Source organism: Rhinatrema bivittatum, chromosome 11 (assembly GCF_901001135.1).
Source record: "Rhinatrema bivittatum chromosome 11, aRhiBiv1.1, whole genome shotgun sequence".
In the NCBI taxonomy this organism is placed as follows: Eukaryota; Metazoa; Chordata; class Amphibia; order Gymnophiona; family Rhinatrematidae; genus Rhinatrema; species Rhinatrema bivittatum.
In genome coordinates, this window is record NC_042625.1 from 76361749 (window position 1) to 76375033 (window position 13285).

A 13285-nucleotide genomic window follows, 5' to 3' on the forward strand; every position below is an offset into this window, starting at 1 on the left:
GGCAGCCCGGAGCAGACATGTCACACAACAGTCCTTGTTCATTAGGGGAGAAGAGACCTAGCCATTATTTTGTAATTTGGGGTTACTATCATTGCTTCTGACAAAAAATGCTTTGTCAAACATGTCAGAACTTTTGTGTAGACCAAGTCTGAGGATTAATACAGGTGGCAAAGATCCATTGTGAGATGAAATATCATCAAGGTTGACCTCTAAGGGTCTAAGCAATCTATGCCGAGACAATTATTTGGGGTTGCGAGTCCCCATGACTTTGAAAACTTTGATTTCTCTCCAGTCCTAGGTCCTCCTAAGACAGAATACTTTGACGTGAAACCACAGCTAGAGATCAGAAACATCAAGTCTTCTCTTGATCCTCAATAAGGGACTTCATCTTATAAGGGTTACCCTATAGAGGGCTTGAGTTGTGATCCCAGTGTCAAAAAATCCGCTGCTGGGGTCACAAGTGCCTCAAATGGCAGTACTCTTCAGGCATCAGCATTAGTAGGGGAAGTCAGTATGGGGCTTATGAGCCAGCATGCACTCACAGGTTGTGTAGTAGGGATGTGCATTTGTCACATCTATTTTGGCAAGTATGAAATTTAATATGAACAAGTACAAAGTGACGCTCTTAGTGAAGAGTAACCCAAATTATGGTTACACAATGCAAGGTTCCACATTAGAAGTCACCACTCAGGAAAAGGATCTTGGGGGTCATCACTGAAAATATGTTGAAATCTTCTGCTCAGTGTGCATCAGCCAAGAAAGCAAATATAATGCTAGGGATTATTAGGAAAGGAGAGGAGAATAAAACTGAGAATATCATAAAGCCTCTGTATCGCTCCATGGTGCAACCTCATCTTGTATATTGCGCGTTCAGTTCTGGTCACCACATCTCAAGAAAGATATAGCAGAATTAGAAAAGTTACAGAGAAGGGCGACCAAAATGATAAAGGGGATGGAACAATTCCCCTATTAAGAAAGGCTAAAGAGGTTAGGACTCTTCAGCTTAGAGAAGAGACGGTGAGGGGTGATATGACAGAAGTCTATAAAATAATGAGTAGAATGGAACATGTAAACGTTAATCAGTTGTTTACTCTTTCGAAAACTACAAAGACCAGAAGGGACACAATGAAGTTAGTAGATAATACATTTAAAACTAATAAGAGAAAATATTTTTTTACTCAATGCATAATTAAGCTCTGGAATTCGCTCACAGAGGATGTGGTGAAAGCTATTAGTGTAGCTGCATTTAAAACAGGTTTGGACAAGTTCTGGAAGGAAAAGTCCATTAACCATTATATCAAGGTAGAGCTGCAGAAATCCATTGCTTATTCTTGGGATAAGCAACTTGGAATCTATCTTCCCCTTGGGATCCTGCCAGGGACTTGTGACTTGGCTTGGCCACTGTTGGAAACAGGATACTGGGCTTGATGGACCTTTGGTCTGACCCAGTATGGAAAGTCATAGGTCTTATGACTTTCTAGTACATGCGAGGAAATGGAGAGTATGCATGTATTTTTAGTGAGATACACGCAAACTATCCATTTTCCCCGCATGTATTAGAAAGTTGGTCAGGTATGCGTATACCCAACAAAACAGAAGAAACGAATGCAGGAAGCCCTGCATGAGGAAGCACAGGGGTTCATTGCAGGTCCTGTGAATTTGCACTGGCTCATGGGCCCCACACCGACTTTTATTATTAATGCTGCTGCTGCTTGCGAATCACTGTCTGGCTCAGGTCCAGCCTGCATGGGTTAGTGATGCCACTGCTCCTCTCCCCTCACTCACCACTGAACCTACCCAAGAGAAAAAAATATTGCCCCGGTCATCAGCATGCTGTCTCTTCCTACCAGTTATCAACCGCTCTTAGACAGAGGCACAACAGAAAACACTGCCATTGACACTGGCCAGGGGCTGTCTGGAGGAGTGGCTTTTGGAAGGGAGGGATTTGAGGGTTGGATCAGCTGGCAGAAGGTTTTAGAAGGAGAATTAGCTGGAGGTGTGGGAGAATTGGCTAGGGAGGGGGAATGACAGAATATTGACTGGAGGATGAAAGAGAAGAGTTGGAGAAGGGAGGTAAGAGAAGGATGGGATGGCAAAGGATCAGCTGGAGGGATACAGAAAGGGCTAGAGGGGATGGGCTGGGAAGGGAAGAGACTGGAGATATAAGAGGGACTCAGCTAAAGGTGAAGAGGAGGTTCTCTGGAAGGGGTGCCTAGAGGAGGTGGAAGTTTAGGGAGGGGATCAGCTGTAGCACCAGGAGGGTGGGAGTGGAGTGATTGTTGAAGGGGAACTGTCCTCTGCTAATTCGTTTTGATTGTCATTCAGGGGACATGTGAGTTTTCAGGTGCTAAAATGGGATCACAAAGGCTCTAAGTTGGTGAAGTCCTGCCCTATAGGCTGGAGTTGTTTGGCTCAGGCTGTGCTAGCTCCAAGTTTTCCCAGTTTGCATGTATGGCACCAGTAACCTTGTGAAAGCGCATCACAAAGCATGAGCAAAACCAGGCCTGCTCTTCAGTTCCTGTTTTATACTGCATCCTACTCAAAACTCTCAGACCGACCTGGAACAAAGGTTAACCAACTTGGAGTTAGCGCTCATTCTAATCTATGGATAGGGAAGCCTAATTTTCTAAAGGTGAAATCAGACCTACATGTCCCTAAACATGTAATGAAAGCAGGATCAGTTCAGCCTGTCCCCTTGACCAGAAATCATTACGGGCTGTTTTACTTCACAGGCCACTTGCCAGTAGGTTCCAGGATTAAGGGACAGGCCAAGTCAGTCCTGGTTTTGTCCTCTCTGCCGTCAGTGGGGCTTCCCCTTTCTTAGAGAGAGTGGCGCTACAAGTCCACTGATGAACTTTGGGGTGGGGGGGGGGGGGTTGGTGGTGGAAAATAACCCATCACCTGAAAGCTCTAGAGCTCAGCAGCTATTCCACCCGCCAACTCTTCACTGATCAGCAGGCCGAGAACCATCCTGACATCATCACCTTCCGCTATGCCTGCTGCTACACCACGGAAGGGCCGCTCGCAAGCAACGCTGGTCGACTTAACAAACCCCCTTATATCTCACTACATATTACATATACCTAACTGCAAAAAAAAAAAAAAAAAAAAGTTAATTAGTCCCTTTCAGAAATTAACAAAGCCAGTAATTCACTCCCAGTCATGTTTTGAAACTGTATATTTAAAAGGGTTGGGGTTTTTTTGGGTTTTTTTTTTTTTTTTTAAGAAAGAGGGAGGAAAAATGAACCCGATTCATTATACAGTTTTTAAAAAGAGAAGCAATTTAATTTACACAGAAGTACTAAATGTACATAATTCTTTTAAAAAAATCATTATACACAATAAATACAGTACAAAAATTATTGTAATAGTACTATATTTTGCTTAGGACTGTGATAGCATTCACTGGAACCGGCAGGGGAGGGGCAGGGAAAGTGAAACCCTTACTTTCTGTTTGGAGCTGTTAGCCAGGCCGAGGAGGGGGGCACCAGATCGGGGGGAGGCTGTAAAATTAACTGTTCAGAATATCGGAGCCATTTCCTGTAGTTCCTTCCGGACAGACAGAAAGGTTTTTGGGATGGGGATGCCTTTGGCGGAGAGAGGGGAGGGGGCAGGGGGGTGATAGCGGTGAATGATGGGGAAGAAAAAGAAATATCCCAAAATCATTTGCATGAACCTCTATCAAGTTAACCAGATTTTTTTCTGTGAGGGGAGGGATGAGAAGAAGAGGAAGATGATGTGCAAAAGGCTTGTTAAAATAATAATAATAATAATAATAAAAAAAAAAGTGTCTGAAGGTAATTTCCAAGCATTCACAATTTGTATTTTTTCAGTTAAGTTTCGCTATGGACAGCAGGCAGCTCACAAGGGAAGGGGGGGAAGCGCATGCTATGCTCAGCCCCAGTCCATTCACTTATAAAACGCAAGAGCCCTCTACGCATGCACAAACGTTTCCTCCTCCTCATAGGGGGTGTTCAGAAAAGGCCAACACTTTTTTTTTTTTTTTGGGAACCCTGGTAGACTAAGGCTCTCGTTATTGCTATTAAACTGTGACACAGCAGCCTATGGTCAAGGTGAGTGGCCAACTGCGTCTTTTATTTATTTATTTTCAGGGCAGTTTGATCCAACCTTGGTTTCACTCCACTGCATGAGTGATCTTTGTTTTGATGTCCTTAAGGGAAGGCAGGAACTGCGCTTCTATGTAATGCTGGGAGGTAAAACCAGGACTGGGTTAGCTGGTCCTGAAAAAGTAGAGCCAGCTGACAACCCCCTAGGAAGAGGGGCCCATTTGGACCCTCAAAATGAGTCCTGGTAGGCCTCATAGTCAATCGTAGACGACTTATGGGCAAGGCAGAAAAGAAACAGGGCAGAGAAGGGGGTGAAGATTTAGCAAGCTTCCAGCACTTTGCACACTAAAGACTGTAGCTTGGCATTTTCATCATTGCCTGTTTTGACTTGCTGAGGGGAAGAGACCCTGTCAGTACAGAGGGGATCTCGTTTATTTCATGAGGGGGGGGGGGTGTGGGGGGCAGGGGGGGGGGACGCTGGTAAACCCACTGGGGCTTTTCCAGAAGCCAGAGCCTTTTAATGTTGTTATGCTAACAAGAGAATGGGAGGGGAAAAAGGCAGCCAGGAGGTGAATGAAGTAGCAGCGTACCTGGGATAGGCAGAAATCGAACAGGGAGCAAGCAGAGCTTGTGGCACTGCCAGGGCTGTAATCTTTGGAGCTGCACACCTCCTGGGAAGGCTGGAAATGTCCCTCTTCAGCTCTCCCACACCTTCTATCAAGTAAAATGGTCACGATTTATTGATTTAACCTGCCTGTGGTGAGGTATGGAAAGGTTAGTAAAAGGACTATAAACAAATTATAACCACTGCAGTAATGAAATCTCTGGGCCTTCTGGGAAGCACAGAAGCACAATCAAAGAGTTTATTGCCTGGTGACTGAATATAGTTGCAGCCTTTCACTACCTCTGCTCCACCGAGGACTGGACAACGCCCGACTGTCTCTTGTGTGTGGTGAAACCCCCAGGTTAAAATTCCTGTTAAAGGTTCTCTGTAAAAACTGAAAAAGGTGTGAATGTAACAGGTCAGGAAGCCCAGTGAGTGACCAGCAGAAGTCGCATCTCTAGAAATAGGCCTTTCAGCGGTTATGCACTGACCCTCGGAGTGTAAGCGACTAGGTGGATCCAGGAGCATCAGCACATTTGGTTTCAGCCTTGATTAATGCCCAGGATGTGCTGTGTCTGTGGGCTCATCCCGTGGATTAGAAAACTAGGACTGTAAGATCGGTCGTCGGGGGATGGTCAGATTAAATTGTCCGTGTGTGGACAGAACTTGTCGGGTTGCTGCGATCAAGACAGACAGACAGAGAGACAGACACACACACTAGCATTCTCTCACCCATTTAGCTGCCCAGCAAGGAATCCCCTTTAGGATTCACTCAGTTCCACTCAAATGTAAAAATCAAGCCCAGAATGATCTAATTGAAACAGGGGCTAAAGCACAAAACCCTGAAGGTCCAAGAGGGCTGATGATGGTAACAACTATCTGCAAAAAATTACTCTTTTTTTTTTTTCTCAGATGATATCTATCTTTGTCGATATCTGGCACTTTTGCTAGACAACCGTAAAACGTCTGGCAGTACCAGAAACCTCATCAATCTGTTCTGGATGCAGTCACAGAAAGGGCATTTGATTAATCTTTGTGATGGGGCAGGCACAGGAAGCCTACAGACATGCGACTCTGAGCAGGGTTTTCCCTTTACTTCTGTACGACTGGAGCTAGTAGAGTAATCGTAAATATACTGCCTGGCTGTATGGCACTTGCTAGCACTGACTGGAAGGAACTGCAGGTAATGTACCTGCTGCACTGCAACACAGGACTAGGAAGGAGGGCCGGCTCCAGCATCACCTGTGTCCTTCAGTGCTGCACCTGCCAGTCTGGGGCAGTTTCTGGACGCGTGGGCTGCTTCTGTCTAGCTTTCTCTGTTCTTGGGTGTTTTCATGCTCGGTGAACTGACACTGACTTGGTGTGCTGGGAGCAGGACGAGCCAGTCCTGGGTTTGTGCCTCAGAGCACCTGCACACCCGTAGAGTCCGCATTTCTTCGGAAAATTGGGCATGTGCAGGCTGCAGCATTCAGTGAGGGGTAAAACCAGGTCTGGTTCAGCCAGCTCTAAGGGATAAGGAAAAAAGAATAGGAAGGCTGTGCCTAAAGAACACAGGGAGAAAGACACACTTAAGAGCTGATCAGCCAACGTACTCTGCCCCCCCCCCCACCCCACCCAAATTATAAAAAACAAAAACAGGTACAGCCACAGATAGAGAAAGATGGATGAAATAGGGGAAAAATCCAAAATAAATAAGAGTCCATGCCTCCATCTCAACTCTCTGCAATGTCTTGTGCAAAAAAAAAAAAAAAAAAAAGAATTACATTATACACGACATGTTACTCAGTGACTTATTGGCTGTTTCTGTTTCATCGGTGCACCCCAGGCTAAGCCAGAGCGGAAGGCCCAAGCCACTGCAGACAGAGGAAGAAGCGCAATGCAGCCCCCTCACCCACAGATACGTAAAGCACCAAGGTGTCATGGGCCTATTACTCAATACCAGTTTTGATTCCCCCCCCCCCCCCCCCATAAAATGTGCTCCCTGTAATCCCCCCTTCTTCTCCCACCTGGTACAACCACTCCCGGGCCCAGTCCCTTCCTCTTTTCTCAGTTCCAGCGGACGTTCCCTAAAGCGCATTCTGCAGAGACGCTCTTAGCTGTCAGGCTGTTAACAAGTAAACATATTATCTGGTAATTTCCACGCCATAAATTTCGCTCTCTCGCTCTCTCTCTCTTTTTCTGTCTTTGCTTTTCCCTAGGTACATCCCAGACTCGTTGCTTGAATAACTTATACTTAAAAAAAAATAATTATAATAATAAAATAACACTACATTTGTTTTTAATTTCGACTTCCCTCCCCACTGTGCTGTAGGGTCCTTCAGGTGCCTACCCCCCCTGCTGGAATGACGTGTCAGTCAATGTAAAACATGAGGGGGGGGGGGGGGTGTTGGGGAATCCATCATTAATCTCTCACAGAATCTACACTATCTATGGACCATCCACAAACACTTGGGATGCTTTTCTCCTCCATTTATATTGTTTCTTTTATTGGTGGGGAGGGGGAATGTGACAAGCGCTGTACAAGACACAGGTGAGGCCTGATCCCCCTCCCTCACCCACCTTCCACAGCACTGCACCCTGAGGAACAGGCTCTGGCGTGGCTGCATGTGCACCACAGCTGGTGCCCAAGCGTTTGGCTGATAAGCACTTGGTTCTTGGGTCCATGGGGTTCCCCCACCACCTTTACTAAGCAGCTATTTCCTGCTGCCACTTTGCAGTGTGTCCCTGTTATCTGTTTACCGTCCTGGTGCCGAGGCCACCATTGTGACTGGGGGCGAGGTAACTGTCTGTGCGGTGGACAGGTGAGGAGAAAGGGGGAGAGGAGGAGGAGTTGTATGAGGAGGAAGGTGTCCGGGTATTTGGGCCCCCAGTCTGTGGCTGCTGCAGGTTCAGGATGCTCTCGATGGCACTCTGGAGGTGCTCATTTAGGGAGTCATCCTGAGGGCTGTCACTGGAGAAGCTGGCATTGTCGACGTCACGTGACTCTGACTTCCTGCGCTTGGGGGGAAGGGGCACCTCCCAGGCTGCAGCACTACTGTCAGGGGGCTCTGTTTTGATGATGCGGTGATAAAACTCATCCTCTGCCTCGGCAAGTTCCTTCATAAGGCCACTGGTGGAGTCTTCAATCTTGGGTGCTGGGCTGCCCTGCATCACCAAGGAGCGTGCGTCACCCCGACTGAAAAACAACACCTTGGAGCTCTCATCTGGCCTATTTTTGTCCGCCAGCATGGAGGGGCTCCCATGGGTTTTATGGGAGGTGATTACGCTCCTGGAGCCATCCCCTTGATTAAGGGGCAGGGTGGGGGCTCTCTCAGTCTTTGGGATGACCGCCTTGGAGCAGGAATCTGTTGCCTTTTCTGCCACAAAAGCGTCCACATTCGCCCGGTAAGTCTTGCGAAGTGGGAGTCGGCAGTAGGTCACAATGGGTTTTTTCTCAGCGGGTGCTGGACTGGCATGGTCCAGAGTGCCATTCATCTGTCCGGCTGTGGCAGAGGCCACTGATGGCTGTTCAGTTTTGATGACTGTGCACCCGGGTGGCGGGGGTGGCTGGTGAATAGGATCCAGGGCGGTGTTATGGACCACCTTGCTGAGGCCCGCCTCTTGCTTAATCTTCAGCTTCAACCCAATCCGACTCCGGGCCTCATATGTTTTGATCGGGGGCTTGCTTCGTGATGGCAGTGCATCCTCATCCCCATCCAGTATTGGCGACGCTTTGGCCCATGTAACAGAAGGGGAGCCACCACTGTGTTTGATGACAAGTTTGGTTGGGTTGATCTGTGTGGCAGTCTGCAATGGAGGTGGTCTTAAACTCTCACTAGATGGAGCTAGGCTGGATGCTGAAGCAGGGGCCAGGGAGGAGGTGAAGCTTTGAGACCGGGAAGAGGAGGAAACATACTCATCTGTGGAGAAAAACAGCAGCAGTTAACAGGTCAAAAATATTGCAAGAAGCATTAAATATCACTGCGACCATGGTTAAGACTTAGAGGTCTTTGCCTTCTGCATTCAACTTTTGTGCGATTAACTTATTTTCTGCCTTGACCTCATCACATAAAATCTGATCATCACATTACACCTCCACTTAATTCCTTCCCAACCATCCAACTTGGTTATAGTTTCCCCAACTGTATATCTACAGTTTTTATTGTTCGTATTTTTTGGCTTTAGAGCAAAACAAACTAATTTTCAGCTTTAGAAACTGAAATTTCTTGGGAGTGAACTGTGTCACTACTGGTCATAGGACATACTTTGCATTCTCACCTCGCATCCCAGGAATCAAGTATCTTTCGCACAATCACAACTGAAGCCTGAAGTAAACGTGTTCCAGTCAGTTCTGCTCTTGAGCCAAACGCTACCCAAATACTACTAGATGTCACATAATATGCCATATCCTGAGTTGGCTTGACTATCATCCCAATATTTTTACCCAACATTTTGAGGCCAGGCGAAATGTGAAGAAAAATGTTATGAGAAAATTAGCAACAAACCTGGCTTCTCCTTGGCCAGCTGCTTGTCCAAGGACAGTGCAGTTTTCTCTTCTTGAATAAACATTCTGTCAATCATCACCATCTCGGCAGATGGACTCACCCTCTGCACATTGAAAAATTAAATCAGATGTAATTGTCAAGAAAACATGTGACATATGACAATCTGGTTCAGCAACCCTTGAGGTGTCTTGGCTCTGTGCTGGGGCAAGTAGCCTAGTGATTACATTACAAAGCTGTGAAACTTGTGAACTCTATAAACTTCACACTAACATATATATATGAATCTCCAGAACTAATGTGCAACCTTCAGCAAGTCTCTTAATCTCCTCCTCAACCATAGCGAGAGTTGAACAAGGTAGTGCTTTAAGAGGGACTCCCTTCACAATAAAAGGTATATTATAACCTGCACTATGGACCAAACCTCATTTCATATAGGCTAAGGAACGTCTGGTAGATAGTAATGACTTGAACTGTAGTCCTCAAGTTTCCCAAGGAGAACAAATCTTCTGAATGTTAAGGCTTTCCTCTGAGTCCGCTTGCTACACCTTACCCTTGACTCCTCTAAAAGTAGCAGTCGATACTTGTTCAGCATGGCCTGGGTACGTTTCAACAGCTGTGTAGAAACTGCTTCAAATTCTTCATCCACTGTGTAGTGAGGTAGGGAGGAAAGAAGAGAGAAAGAGCAATGTATTTAATTACATTTATATTAGGGATATGCATTCACTAGTCAATTCATTTCATTTGTTTTGGTGGTTCATGCATATCAGGAATGGATAGTACATGTGCAAAATAGAGTGCATGCATATGTAGTTCAGCAGTAGACGTTCGTGCACATCCATTTTGCGCACGTACTATCCATTCATGAGATGTGTGTACCGCCAAAACAAATGAAACAAATGAACACATCCATGACTTATATACTGCAGTTTTCAATTTTCATTGTTCAAGGTGGATTTACAATAAAAGTCACACATCACATACAATATAACTGTTAAAACATGCACTTTGCTAGCACTAACAAACAAAAGCTTGTTTAAAAAAGTAAGACCCCCTCCTGAATTTTAGATAATCATTTTCACTGCATAATTCATACAGGATAGAATTCCATAAACTTGGTCCTGGTTACAATTAAAGCCTTCTTTCTTGTTTCCTATAATTTACATTTTTTTAAAGATGGAATTTCAACAAATTCTGTTGACGATCATAATGCACGAGTTGGTACATATCTCCAGAATTACTGCAAAACATTGCAACTTTTTATGTTATGCATCATGATTCGTACTTTAAAATCTATCCTTTACTGTACAGGCAACCAGTGTAACCTCTGCAAGTGAGGGTAAATTTGCTCAGTATGAGATACTCCTAATACTGTTCTGACTGGCATTTTATACCAGTTGCAAAACTCTTAGTAATGTTTTAGGTACGTCAAGATAAAGAGAATTATAGTAGTCTATACAGCTCAGCACAGACACTTGTACCACCATTTGCATTGACCAATCCATAATAAAATATATATATTTTTTTTTAATGTTCACTGCCTACCTATTGTTAGTTATTCATCCACTTACTCTTGACAGATAGATATTCAAAACTAACATTAACTGCTTGTTTTGTGGTACATTATTGGCATACATATAATAACTAATTGCTAGAGATGCTAACAACTTTGCCAGCAGTAATAAATATATATTAAACAAAATGGCCAATAGTGCTGCCACTTGTAGCATACCATCCTCCATTAATTTCCATGAAGAAAAATCCCTTCCTTTTCTCACCTGCTGTTTCTGATTACTCAGATACGAAGCAAACCATTTCAAACCAGTTGATGTTATCCCTATATCTTTCAGCCTTGATAACAAAATCGCATGATCCACTGTATCAAAGGCTGCAGAGATGTCTAACTGAAGTAAAATTAGGGCTGATCCAATTGAGTTCTTTTTTTTTTTTTTTAATGAGGGTGAGGTGGGCAAGGGATCCATACAAGGTAATGTGTTTTATATCAAAGGAACCAAGCTGGATAATGATATGCCCCAGTGGAATTCACTCCCAGGCCTCGAGGGCCGCAAAGGTTTTTAGGATATCCCTAACAAACATGCATCAGATAATTTGCATACAATGGAAGCAGGGCATATTTATTAGGGGCATCCTGAAAACTTTATCTGTTTGTGGACCCCGAGGGCTGGGAGTGAATTCCTCTGGGGTATGTCATTACCCAGCTGAAACTTATCCAAATCAAACAAGAGGCATTCCAGAGGTGAGGCGTAGATTTAGCTGATGTTCAGAGCTTGTCAGGTCAGGTTTGACCAGAGAAGAGCCCTAGAGTTAGCTGAGTATTTTCAGCAGGAGCCGCACCAATTTAAGTCCTGCTAAATATCCCGGCTAACTTGCTGCTGCCTGCACCTCAGAGTCTAGTAACATCCCAAGGCTACATACAGTACCTTGTCATTAAGTTTAAGGGTTATCCTTCCAGTTAGAGTAATTTATTTGGTTAGATTGGGTTTTTTCTCTACCCAGAGAACCTCCATTTTTGTTGAGTTCATTTTTTAGCTTCTTCGATTTTAATCAACGGATCAACCCACCCATACAGCATTCAACATTAGTCTGCCTGATCCAAAGAGATGTTGTCAATATGCATCTGCATCAGACTCCAAACTTCCTTATCTTGAAATATTACGAAAGGCAGAATAAATAAAAGTCACATTATGTCTCCTGGGGGAAAAAGAAAAGGAGACAGAATGGACCCCTGGAGCCATCTCAAGTAAAGAAAAATAGGAGGAAAAATCCCAGCTGAACAAATTGAGTTTGCCCAGTTAGATATCATTTAAACCATTGTAAAACCTTCTCTGCTAGATCCAGTGCACTGGACAAAATCAGAAGTCAACAGAACCAGAACTGAACCTTTCCCAGCATCTATCAGATTGGTTAACTGGTTGCATCAAGCTTTAGAGGAATGAGGAAGAATAAAGCAAAAGATGACTGTCTAGATTGTAAAGTTTTCTTGCACGATTTGGAGCCATTATGTTAAATTTGAGAAGTAACCGCTCTTAACGTCTCTGGTGACCTTATTACAACGCAAGTGATTTTTATAGCTTGATTTATCAGTCTTGAAGCAGGACTTACACCAACTATACTCTACTTGATGCTCTGTATTTTCTTTTAATGTCCCTTAATATTTCTGAGAACCAGGGAGCATATCTAGCAAATAGCCTTATCTTTAACAGGGGCAACTAGGTCAAAAGCTTTCCTTATGTCAAGGTCCCTGGGTAACCACCAGCTCTTCAGTGAATCCTGCAAGACACTTCCCATGTTTGTAAGAAGGTGACAGAAAAAACTTGAACCCCCTTTTTCTGAACTATAAACCGCTTATTCTTACCAATCTTAAAACCTCCAACTGAAAATGAGACAGTAAAGTGCTCACACCATGGGCCCGGCATCGCTAAAATCTACAAGCCTAAACTCAGATTCGGCATTCCACTCAAAGAAAGATAGGTCTAAAATATGAAGCAACTTTATATGCAGGCTCCTTCATTACTTGGAAGACACCTAAAGTCTCCAGTATGGTCATTAAATCAGCTGAAGATCCTGCCACCACTCCTGCATTAGGGAGCACACTTACCTTTTCTGTAATCCAGGGCAGAGGGCAGCATCCCCTGGTAGACGTGATAGGGAAGGAGCCTCTGCAGGGCATCTTCGAAGGAGCGGAATGATGTCTTGTAATCAGGACGCAACACTGCCCCCTGGTGTTTATGAAGCTGCTCCAGAAAACTAGAGAAAGGGCACAAACAAGCTGAGCACGCAGTTCACGAGGCCGGTGAACTCTGCTGAGCTCGCAATCAGCCTGAGAATAAAACTATTTGTGAGACACGGAGGCTGCTTAAACGAGGCGATGCAGAAATAGCACCATGGGCTCCACAAGACAGCACTTAGCAAGCGATACATCATCACTAAAAATGCCACAAAATCAATGAAGGCTAGGTGACACTCCCACAGTCAAAAATGAATCTTGGGTGACACTGCCACAGTCAAGAGAAAGGTGCTAAAATCTCTTACCAGGCTTCCTTGCTGGGCTGCAGGGCTGGAGTCTTTTTCAGGCTCCCAAGTTTACTGTCATACTGATGGGGTTAAAAAAA

General features: G+C 44.6%; 1 protein-coding gene across 1 annotated transcript in view; it reads right to left on the minus strand.

The window, feature by feature from the left end:
• Positions 1–3260: 3260 nt before the first annotated feature.
• Positions 3261–13285, minus strand: part of BICRA (BRD4 interacting chromatin remodeling complex associated protein) — a 117487-nt gene continuing 107462 nt past the window's right edge. Inside the window, exons 11-15 of the mRNA XM_029620045.1 lie at positions 13206–13267; positions 12772–12920; positions 9706–9800; positions 9156–9258; positions 3261–8570 (exon numbers count right to left, since the gene is read on the minus strand). Of these exons, the coding sequence (XP_029475905.1) occupies positions 7399–8570; positions 9156–9258; positions 9706–9800; positions 12772–12920; positions 13206–13267 (1581 nt within the window). The 3' untranslated portion in view covers positions 3261–7398. The remainder of the gene's footprint in view (positions 8571–9155; positions 9259–9705; positions 9801–12771; positions 12921–13205; positions 13268–13285) is intronic.